The 12,164-nt window shown below is 45.5% G+C and overlaps 1 protein-coding gene across 2 annotated transcripts in view; it reads right to left on the reverse strand.

Moving 5' to 3' along the window:
• Positions 1–1,947: 1,947 nt before the first annotated feature.
• syt14a (synaptotagmin XIVa) overlaps positions 1,948–12,164 on the reverse strand; it is a 40,948-nt gene continuing 30,731 nt past the window's right edge. The window contains exons 5-9 of one of the 2 annotated variants that reach the window (XM_072457028.1): positions 10,322–10,593; positions 6,163–6,612; positions 5,213–5,402; positions 4,635–4,691; positions 1,948–2,410 (exon numbers count right to left, since the gene is read on the reverse strand). In XM_072457028.1, coding sequence (XP_072313129.1) covers positions 2,097–2,410; positions 4,635–4,691; positions 5,213–5,402; positions 6,163–6,612; positions 10,322–10,593 — 1,283 coding nt within the window. In that variant the 3' untranslated portion in view covers positions 1,948–2,096. The remainder of the gene's footprint in view (positions 2,411–4,634; positions 4,692–5,212; positions 5,403–6,162; positions 6,613–10,321; positions 10,594–12,164) is intronic. The other variant, XM_072457029.1, reaches the window with a different exon arrangement.

The following is a 12,164-nucleotide window of genomic DNA, read 5'->3' on the forward strand; positions in this document are numbered from 1 at the left end:
TTCCAGCCACACTTGGCTTCCCTCATCTGTTTATACACGTCCAGCTTTGGAACACTTGAAGTAAATACAATACTTGCTCCACCTGTTGGTTGTGTTTAGGAAATGCAGTGTTGACTGACAAAAGCGTTCATGTAGCCTCAAGTACAATTACTTACAGGTCTGGAGTACACCAATACAATGGCAATACTCTATAGTCAAACACATCAAGTGGGCTGATCAGGGAAGTCAAGGCAGTCAGCTGGAAAATGTGTGTTTTGAATAGAAACAATCCAGCAGTTATTCATGTCATGTTAAGATATATGCTACAGCCACCCATACACAAGTGCATTAATAAATAAAGGGAATACACAAGGTTATGTTTTTGATTTGGTCTTTTATAAGCAATATCATCACATATAAATTATTTTGATCATAAAGACTTTACAAATAAATCTGGTTACAGAAGGAAAAGTCGGCTAGATTTACAGTACATTAAGACACTTGACAGTAGATTTCTGAGTGAAAAACATTAAGGCACCGATGCCACCAGCGGCATAGGCAGTAAACAAACTAAGGAAAGAGTAAAAATGGCTAAAATGTTGTTTACAATTCAAATTTTGAAGCACAGATTATATGAAAAATAAATGATAACATTATTCAACAAAAACTGAATAACTTTGGAGGGATTTAGAATCAAATTTCCCATGTTAAATGTTTGAAATACTAAACACACATTTTTAACAGTACCGGGGACCGATAATTGCGATGTACGTGGCAGTTTTAACAGTCACACCTTATATTTGTACTCGTATTTGATGTGTGCTGGGAGTTTATGTTGATAATTAATGCATGAATTTTATTTTCATTTTCACCTTTACACCAGCCAGGTTTTTTTTTTCTGTGGCGAGACTGTCATAACTACAGGGATGTTATAGTGAAATGATAGATCATTTATTCAGCAGGTTCTCTCGTCAGATAAAGGGTGTCATTGCTCCTGCTTTGAATGTGCTGCATTCACATGAACTGTTGTGCTTACTGTATCACAGCAACATTCAAACAAATCCTATAGCAATTGTGTTGTCTCCTATTGCTTCAAGGATGGGTTACCAATCTCGGTTACAAAAATAGATATGAAGCATTTACAATATAAAGTATGTGGCAGACAATCAAAAGTGGCTTATCTAAATACCAAATGGCATTAAAAGAAAAAGGCTAAGACTATAGCTATAAAAGAGCTTGTGACTCTTGCACATACTCAGTAAACATGTCACTGATTCTACAGGCACACTCCGGAGAAAATGGAAATGAAAGTGATTAAATGGGCACAGTTGAAATTCCTTTAACATTCTGGACTTTGTGAATACATTCATCCCGTCCATATCCGTGTGTGCTTGGTGCAGATACACAAGTGCTTCCCAAATGTATGTCATGTTTGGGTCTGGTTACAATGAATGAGTCTAAAGAAGGCAAAATCATAATGTGTTGCACAAACGCAGTGCAAGGATGAACTGCAGTGAGGACAGAAAGGCTGATATTGAAATATTGAGTACAACGTTGATTGAATGTGCAGCTTTAAGAACGGTGGATGAATATCTAACACCAAACAACCACCACGCAAACTACTTACTCACATTGTCTATTGAGAACACCTTTTTCCAAACTGAGCCACAGCATATAGGCCAGATTCAGTAAGTTAAAAATAATGATAAAATAATCCATTACATAAACATATATAATGATTAAATAAAATTTGGCATTGTAATTTGCAGCAGTAAAAAAAAAAAAAAAAAAAAGTTTACAATAACATTCACAGGTTGTGTAATTTCATCTACTATTACCCTGAACATTTGTGTTAGCTTTTGTGATAGTCAAATTTGGCAAATTAAATTGATTTGAATGACTAATATTAAAACATTACTAACCCAAAACCTTGTTGTGTCTGGTCTGCGTGAGATGTACATACAGCTTCATGATAAAAGGTCTGTTTGATGGAGCTGAGTGGATCGATAGTGCCTGTATGATCACAGATGTGCTGACCCTGGTTTCCACTGGTCTCCTGGCTTCAGCCGGCTGCTCCTTGTTCCCCTGTGTGTGCAGTTACATCTGACCTGTCACTGTTAGGACTCCAACAGACTGTGCCAGTGGCAGACCTGCTGTCCTTTAGACTCTTTCATCTCAGTCCAGTGGGAGAGCTCTTCCTCCCCAGAGCTGTTGAGGCCCAGAGAGATCCAACCAATCATCTCTTTACGCTTCATGCTGCGCTTGTTGTAGACGGACAGGATGAGCGTGACGTCAGAGAGCTGGAATAAAGCGACTTGGAAGATGAACGTCTCTTTGTATGTGGGGTTGGGCTGACCGCGGCAGATGGATGTCTTACACTTGGACATCTCATGGCCCATGGAGTTCAGCAGGGTCAGCTTCACATATGTGTCTAAAGGGCACAGAACAGGGCTCAATCACCCGAGATCAGGACATTTAGGCACAATTACTACAAGTCTAAATATCTGTTGATCACTTGTGCAAAATCCTTATGCCAGAGCGTAATGCTAAACAACTGTCAGAGAGCCCTGCAGCCGAGTCACACAAAGGTCCTGTTCAATAGTCATGTCGCCGCTGCACAGGTGTAACATTAGGAGCTCATAGGACGCGTTTTCTACTGATCAAACACAAAGCACTGCACTCAGTGCAGCTGATAACAGAGCACAACTCAAAAGGCGAAAAGAGCGTTTCCTTAGTCCTGTTGCTATGCAACTATGTCTATGCTGAACCTGAAGTGGATGATTACTTTGAAGATAAAAATGGACCAAAAGTTAGTAATACATTTTTCTCTTCTTAGAGGATGTGGAGCTCCTTCAAAACAGACTGTGTTGCCAAAATGAATGCCTCCATCAGAAAACCCCAGCGGGAGATGCTATTTTTTATTTGACTTTGGCACAGTGTCAGTGTCATGACAGAAAATGTGCTCAGACTTCCACAGCCCAGGGCAGTGTCCTGGAAAAGGGCTTGCTCCTAAACATTACTCACATTTGGCAGAGGAGGCTCACACCAGCGGATGCACTGTAAATGACATTGTTCTTGCATCAGCTGAATGACTAGGTCTAAATACTACTGATTATAATAATGGCAACTGCAAATGTGATTTTCATAATGAAACAGAAGCACTTTGCATCAATCCAGGAATAAAATGTGTTACTTTTCATTCTCTCTGTAAAAATGTCATTCATCAAACAGCTCTGAGTGAAAGAAAACCTTGTACGACTGCCATCATCATGTAATTTAGCATTCACACTGTTCTTATTCACCGCACATTTCCACACAGGAATCACAAAACGAAGCCACAAATCCAGCTGAAAGTAAACGAGGCAAGACTGGCAGTCACAATGGGTCTTTGAGAGTGTTTCGCCCTCGTCTACAACCACACTCCACAATAACGCTGCGTATTATGTTCCTGTCTGAGAGGAGGGTACCCAATGAATTGCTGGGGCTTTCATGCCGTCGAGTGCCAGCTGCCTTCCAACGCCTCGCCCGCCGCCTTGAATCACACATTCAGTTGCTCTCTTTGACATAAAAGCACAGTAGAAAAAATAGCCTTGATTTCTTTTTTGACTGCTGCTGAATGGGGTGTGCGTAGCTGTGGATGTCTTAAGTGGTCAGTAGCGGCGATGCATGGCTCTCAGCTATTGTTCCTGAATGAGAGGGGCTGTGACTGATGATTAACTTGACTGGAGGGATCGACACTGTTTTGAAATGATCGAAAAGCGCCTTTGAAATTGCTCTGCCGCATTCAGCACACTTCTTCCTCTTTGTGCCACATGGAGTCAATCAAGGCCTCCATAAGGATTTTGCACAACATTTGATTTAGTATTAACAGATGTTCAAAATGGAGATTGTGCTGTGTATGGAAAGGCTGAACGATTAAGACAATGTGAACATTTTGCGACAGACCGGCAAACGCATGGAACATATTCATCTATGGGCAGTTATTTACTGCAACTGTGTTTACTATGAAGCGCACTAGAAACATGCTAAAGTGTGGGGACAAAATGAAACAGTCAGCGAACCACAACGGTCTCTCTGAGCTGGTCATTTGCCTCCAAGCAAAGCAGACTGAAAATAGCAGGTTCTACAGGGAATATGTATGAGTGGTGTGCTGGTGTTATTGGCACTAACACAAAGGCAAGATGCAAGCAGTGGCGCTGGGATGCATGCACAACATATGTCTTCATGGATGGAGTAGAATACATTTATGGTCGACACAGTATTTAAGACTCGGCCTTGCATTGACCTCTAAAGTAATAGCACATAGATTGAACATGTTTGGTGAATTAACGATTGGGTCCATTTGTTTCAATTGTAAAGGATTATTGATCGTATAGTAGCAGTAGTAGTTTTTACAGCAGTTGTAGTCCTTTTATGGTGCTGCTATGTTCATGTGGCAAATCTGTGGAAAATTTTGAAAAAAATGTCAATTTATTAGTCCAGGTAACAAAAGACTGATGCAATCAGAAATTGCAATCAAAAATCTTCTGAATAGTTTGTAATCACATGGTTGAGATACATTGTATTTTATGGATTATTTTCTACTTTGTGTTCATCCTCTGCATCCATGAAGGTAAAAGTAAAACTTTGAGAGTGAACGGACGGTTCATACTTACCTCTGATTATATAAACCTGTCCCCCTATCAAGTGTTTTAGACAACAGAACAGCCCATCTGACAACAAGGGTTGGACAGCAGTAAGAAAAAACAACGGACCAAGATGTCAAAAGGGAAGTAGTAGGTGAGAATTGCAGACACAAATCAAGAGGTGATGGGTTAAAGGAGCAGAGGTCAACAACATGTCACACAGTTCAACAGGAGCAGAACTAGGACAAGCTCCGATCCCTGGAACAGACTCAGGAAATGAGGGACAACAGGGATACTACGGACTCGCACAGGAGCAGAGTAGAGATATGACACAATATCCCCACAACACTCATCAAATCAGTCACGTGTCATGGAAGATTTGTCACTTATTCAAAACAATATAAATAAAGAAGTTAAGTTGTACGTTTCAAATGTATAATGGACCTGATAGCCACAATATGATGGAAACAGACTACTCAAAATGCCTCTTTGCTCTAGTGCATAATAAATGAATTATATGTATTCATCATTCATAAATTGTAAGACAAATATACAGTGTTTTTGCAGCTCTGTCCACACACGCATAACATCCACTTCTGGGTACTTACTGGGTGGCTTGTTGGCAGACAGGTTTTTGAAATGGATGCCTTTGATGACCTCCACCGACAGGCGTCCCGTTGTAGCGTTGTAAACCAGGCCCACGAGGATCTCCGGTGTTGAGGTTTGGCTGACGGACTGGAATGATGAGGCGCTTTCACTGCATGTCATGTCTGAAAGGCTGGCTTGTGATTCCCCGCCCTGGAAAATGTTTCAGTTGCCATTTAGAGAAATCGCGTGTGTTTGGAGCTCAGTGAAAATGGAGTGTACTATAAAACACTTCTGCCAGAAACATACAGAAATATAAATCAAAAAGTAAAATGAAAGATGTATCCCTAATTTGTATACCTGCTTACACTGTTGAATTATCAAAGATATAAAATGCTTGAGGGACATTTTTAATACAAAGAGATAAATGCTTTAATCTCAAAACAAAGCTCTCCACTAACATTGACATTTCACAAGGTTAACACTCTACATGATAGGTCTCATTTTCAACCACTTATATTATGTGAGATGTAAAATCACATTTGTCTGGAAGGCCAAAGATGTGATCCTAATTTGTTAAAACACTGAATTTGATAATCAATCACAGATCGTGGGCGGTGTGGAGTTTGCATGTTCTCCCTGTGTCTGTGTAAGATTCCTCCGGGTGTCTTATATCATTATACCGAGTCACAAAATGAGGGATTACTGTAAGTCATTTATAGTAATCAGTAATGTACTTTTGAAATACAGTCATCAGAGTAGTACTTAGATTATTAGGAGAAATCAGTGGTCTGTATATGACAACACAGCATTACATTTTCACAACTGTCCTTCAAACTTAGAATTTTGACCTCAACCTGCAAAGGAACTAGAGAAGAAAAGCTAGATCGCTAATGTTCATCCTTTGACAAGTAAAAGTAGAATACCACCTGCCACAGCCCACACACAGGTCAAACCTTGTTGTGGTCCTTACTGGTATTGTGCAGCAGGGGTCCAGGATGACGGGCACAGACATCTTCCCCTGTAGGCAGAGCTTGGTGAGGTAGAAAACCTTCTCTCCCAGCACCTTCTCCTTCTTCATGCGCCTCATGCTGTAGAGCCTGAACCTGAGGGCGTAGTTTCCAATCATCTCCGACTCCACGTGACTGAAGTAAAACGTCTCGGTGAAGATGGGACAGGGACCTCTCTGGATACCCGTCTTGGCCCTCTGCTTCTTGGTGGGTAGCAGCACCAGATGCACCTGCCAGGAGAGGTTTCCTGTGCGCTTCACCGGGGGCAGGTCAGTGGCAGCCATGATGGTGACCCCCAGCTGCTGGTCCTCTGAGTCATAGTCGAACACCACATCCAGCGTGCCGTACTTGGCCACAGGGTCCGGCTCGTAGCCTTTAAGGAGCTGTGCAGCTGATCCTCTGGTTGACAAGTTCTGTACACACACATTGTTTATTTATAAAAACACAAAAGTATGGTGATTTTTGAAAATTATCTTGTTGTAATTTTTCATTCATTTTTTTGCATGCGTCTCCCCGTGTCTGTTTCCCCACCAACCCCATGAGGTGACCACTGTTTCTGACATGTTGCCCCAGCGGCATTTTGCAGATGAACTAAATAATAAACCAAACATGAGCTGAAATAATTAATAGAGCAATGAAACCCTTATTCATAATATATAACCTGTAATCAGTCAAAGATGTTTATTATTCAAACCTAAAAAAATATTGTATATTATATAATACCCACCAGTGTAAACAAAAGGTACACAAGATAATTGTGTTGAGTCAAAAGTGTATATAATTATTGTGAGAGCCCTAATGAAGCCTGGGTATATTCAGCCTGGAAGACCTAACTCCCTACGTCCACTGCTACGCCAGGGCCGCCTGCCCCTCCAGCTCAACCAACGCACCCGAGCCGGGCGTCCTCCTGTCCGTCCGTGAGAGTCGGGTCCCTCCTTCGCGCGGAACTCTTCCAGGTTTCTACTTTTCCCAAGGAGGTTTTTTGTAGTTTTTCCTGGCCGAGAAGGAGGGTCTAAGGACAGGGAACTCCCGGGACATCGGCCCTCGCACCTGCTCCCCATCCTCAATCAACGCACCCAAGTTACTTCTCCCCGTGGCACGGCACACCTCCTCTGCTCCCAATCAGCGCACAGGCGGTCGCATTTAAGCCCTCACGCAGTTGGCTCAGCCGCTTCAGACCGTACTGAGACCGCACATACACTGTGAATATTATGCCAGATTCTGAATCAGATGACCCTCTAGGCGGGGGCTCCAGGTCCTTCCGGTGGTCCTCCGGCTCAGAAGGGCGCACGTCTGCTGCGAAGGCCGATGCCTGGGCTCGCGTGGGTTTCTCCGGGTCGTGCCCGGACCCCTCTCAGCTGACCGGGCTTGCCGCGTTCCTCCATCACGAGGATTCCTCACCCTCGCTCCGAACCGCTTCCCATTCACCGGCCACGCGCCCCGTGACCAAGAACCAGGAAATCATCAAATCCTCCTGCTACACGCTACGGCACCGCCGCCGCTCCTCTGCCACGTCTGAGCGTCGGGACGTCTTCCTTCGCCGTGGCTCCTCCCTTCACCCGATCTCACCGACCCCGGTTCCTGCCGCGGCTCCTCCAGCTCCAGCCTAAAAGTCTATTATAATCTAAGTTCTGCCGTCTGCCGGCACTTCCCGTTCCGCCGTCTGCCGGCACTTCCCGTTCCGCCGTCTGCCCCGGCACCCCAGTCCACGTTCTGCCGTCACCCCAGTCCACGTTCTGCCATCTGCCCCGTCACCCCCAGTCCACGTTCCGCCGTCTGCCCCGGCTCTCCCAGTCCTCGTTCTGCCGTCTTCCCCGACACCCCTCGTCAACGGTCTGCCGTCTGCCCCGGCACCCCTCGTCAACGTTCTGCCGTCTTGCCGTCTGCCCCGGCACCCCTCGCCAACGTTCTGCCTTCTGCCCCGGCACCCCTCGTCAACGTTCTGCCGTCTGCCCCGGCACCCCTCGTCAACGTTCTGCCGTCTGCCCCGGCACCCCTCGTCAACGTTCTGCCATCTGCACCGGCACCCCCCTGTCTACGTTCTGCCGTCTGCCGGCGCTTTCCTGTCTACAGTCTGCCGGCGCTTTCCTGTTAATGTTCTGCCGTCTGCCGGCACCTCTACGTCAGCTGTTCGCCGGCACCTCCACGTCTGCCCTTCGCCGGCACCTCCACGTCTGCCGTTCGCCGGCACCTCTACGTCTGCCGTTCGTCGGCACCTCCACGTCTGCCATTCGCTGGCACCTCCACGTCTGCCGTTCGCCGGCACCTCCACTTTCTGCCGTCCGCTGCCGCTCTGGTTTTGGGGGGTATTAGAAGTCTATTATAATCTAACTCTCAAAATCTCTAAAGGCATACGCCCTGCACCATCATAGCACGCACATATGGCCCATTCTGCCTTTTGGTTAAATTCGTAATCGGGTCAAACTACGCCTCACCTCATTCCCCGTTGTTCCTGACTCCAGAAGGCCAGACCATGACGGCACCCTGGTTTCGGAAACATCCGAGGGTAACATCAATCCTACGCAATCCACCCTCCTCATCATCTACACCGGGCACTTGTTCAGAATAGGAGCCGCTACATCCGCAGTTACTCAGGGCATATTCTTTGCAGCCCTCTAACAACTCGGGCAACGGTCCTCTTCTGCCCATGCCCGTACGTTCGTCCCGACCTGCCTTCGATTTCGGCGGCTCAACGCTCCTCGCATCCCTAGTAAGTTTCGTCTCACACAAATACTGGTGGTGGTTCAGATTTTCTCATTACCTGTCGCCTAGTCTTCCCCTAGTCTTCTTGCTCCGTCCTTCCTGCCTGCTGTTTCCTCTTGCTGTCCCGTCCTGTTTGTGACCCTTGTCCCACAGTCAACCCCTTCTAGCTCCCATTTGTGTCCCAGGTCTCAATTTCTGCTTCCTTTCGTAACCCATGTCTCACTCTCAGTCAACTTCTGCTGCCTCTGCTGCGTCTGTGACCCATGTCTCACAGCTAACCTCTGCCTGTCTCCACTCAGCACTTCGCCACACTCATCGGCATCCTCTCGCTCCCCTCGTGTCTACGTAATTTCTTATCTACCGCCAGGTGCTTCATATTCCTGTCCCCGATCCTTCACCACATCGCCCCGTGAATAGAGGCAACCATTCCAGACTCTTTGCGTTTTCAGGGCGTCTCCCCGTCACTACACATTCCAGTATCTGCCCCTCTCGGGCCACCACGTAATCAATGGTGGCCTTACATCCCTACCGTCCTACTCTATAGTAGAGTATTTGCTGTCCTAATGTTCTTTCTGAACATCAGTAATTACCTCAGCAACATGGCTGCACAGACAGGTTTTTGGGGGGAAACATCTAATCACGATCAGATTACATAGCGCCCATAATCGCAATGTCTTCCGCCGGGGTCTGAGCGCCAAATAACTTTCACAATAAAGCTTGCTAAACTGTCCTCTCTGTGTCTCTCTGAGTCTCTCCAGGGTGAAATGAAGCCTGCGTAAATTCAGCCTGGAAGACCTAACTCCCTACGTCCACTGCTACGCCAGGGCCGCCTGCCCCTCCAGCTCAACCAACGCCTGTCCGTCCGTGAGAGTCGGGTCCCTCCTTCGCGCGAAACTCCTCCAGGTTTTTCCAAGGAGGTTTTTTGTAGTTTTTCCTGGCCGAGAAGGAGGGTCTAAGGACAGGGGACTCCCGGGACATCGGCCCTCGCACCTGCTCCCCATCCTCAATCAACGCACCCAAGTCACTCCTCCCCGTGGCACGGCACCGCCGCTGCTCCCAATCAGCACACAGGCGGTCTCATTTAAACCTTCAGGCAGTTGGCTCGGCCGTTTCAGACCATACTGCGACCCACCACCTCCCCTCCTCCTCCTCTGCATCCCTCTCATCCTCATCATCCTCTCTACCCTCTCACCATATCTACCACCACCAGTCTTCAGGCCCTGGGGGGGAGACATCTAATCACGACCTAATCGCAATGTCTTCCGCCGGGGTCTGAGCGCCAAATAACTTTTGCAATAAAGCTTGCTAAACTGTCCTCTCTGTGTCTGTCTGAGTCTCTCCAGGGTGAAATTGCAGTTTTTGCCATTTGCAAATTGTGACGATTCAAATTGCAACTTGGACAGGTTTGCAGTCAAGTACCTCTGGGCTGAGCACGGCTGTACTGTCGCTGGGCACGTCCTCCTCGTAGCCCTTGTTCAGGTAGCTCTCTGTCTCGGGGCCGTCGCTGCCCTCGCTGGGACACTTGCTGAAGGACATGTGGGGGCTGCCGCTGGTCTGGGACAGGTCACACTTGGCGTCGCCCAGGTCTGACATGGTGCAGGACATGCGCGGGGACCCATTCTCGTCCTGGTAGGGCGGGGGCTGCAGCTCGTCCAGAGGTGGGGTCCGGCTCATGCGCTGGATGCAGTTAGCTGGAGGGGAAACAGGTCAACAAAAAGTTTTCAGAACACTTTTCTGCAAAACATTTAACCTGTTTCCTGATCATTATTTTACTCACAGTTGCATTTTGATTGATTCCTGCATGTATGAGTAATGCTCTATTGTCCTGCAACTGAGGCTTGAGTGTTCATAAAATTCCTGTTTTCACCTATCCCCTATCCCTACCCACATCCCTGGTCTTAGTTGTGATTATTTGACAAATTAAGTGACAAATGTGTGGTTCTAAAATGCCTATGGCACAGCGCACATATGCCAGGTTCCAAGTGCAGTGTCATGAGTTCGAATCCCGACTCCCGGCCGTTTACTGCATGTCCTTCTTTCTCTTTCATCCCCCATTTCACACTGTTCTTTCCTGTCTAATAAAGCCGACGGGCAAAGTAAATAACAATCTCCAGAGCTGTGCCTATCAGTCCTGTAGTTTTGAACAGGAAGTCAGGATCTGGATCTGTTTTAGATCAATATTTACAATAAACAAAATGTAAAACTATGATCTATTATATTTTGTATTAAATAATATTTATATTTAATATTGAATTTAAGTACCTGGAAATATTGATGTCATTGCAGTTTAATATAGTGAAAGTATTGTACAATATGTATAGGAAAATTGTGATATTTGTAGACATTATTGTTTCTATGGGGAAATGTGTTCACTGTATTTGGCCCAATTTTCAACCAGTGCATCTCGTCAGCGTGTCAGGAACAGTGAGTGACACTTCTCTTTGTGTTAAATCAAGACCCTGCTGGAGGTGGGAGACCTTCTGTTTGTTTGAGGGGTTGATGGGGGGGAAAAACTGCCCAAGAGAAAACTTATCCAGACACAGGGAAAATGCAAACTTCCCACAGTAAGTCCCAACAACTTGCAATGTTGCTCTATTATCATAAAGGAATCTGATTTTATAGCCACCGCTTTATTATCCTTCCATGCCAAAATCACATTTCAGATACTCCATTTCCCAATATCAGTGTTATTGAGTAAAAGAAATGCACAAAGAGCTTCTGGTACAAACCAATATTTCCTTTGTTCTGTGGAAAGTGAGTGTGTTTTGCCTTGAACTAAACACATTAGAGTCAGTAACAGGCCTGTGCAGCTGAGCTACACCTCTGCAGCTGTTACGCTACAGCAAAGGGAATAGGGAACGCTTTAAGTCAGAATATCATTTATCATGCAGATCTACAAATATCATAACCACGGATTCAATTAAAAGTGGTGGAAAAGTACCAGTATAAATATTTATGAGCTTTCTTTAATTGCACATTTTTATTTAAAGTCATGTTTTAAAACAGGATTGATTTAACACAGGAAAAAGCTCAGTTCTCTTTGACTAACTGGAGCATATAGAGCACACAGAATTAACATAAAATTACACCTTAGAAAAGTAATGACTGGAGAGCTGTCTGAATGAGCGTTATGCAGTTAGTAATTAATGCAAACCTGGCCACTCTTTTTACGTAACATAGTTCAATATTTATACAGTAAGAATAAAGTCGTTTTGGACAAAGTCTGACCTCTGAGGTTCATATTGTAAAGGTGCAATTTGCA

Source organism: Eucyclogobius newberryi, unplaced genomic scaffold (assembly GCF_026437365.1).
Source record: "Eucyclogobius newberryi isolate DKJ021-1_F unplaced genomic scaffold, fEucNew1.0.hap1 SCAF_21, whole genome shotgun sequence".
Taxonomy (NCBI): domain Eukaryota; kingdom Metazoa; phylum Chordata; class Actinopteri; order Gobiiformes; family Gobiidae; genus Eucyclogobius; species Eucyclogobius newberryi.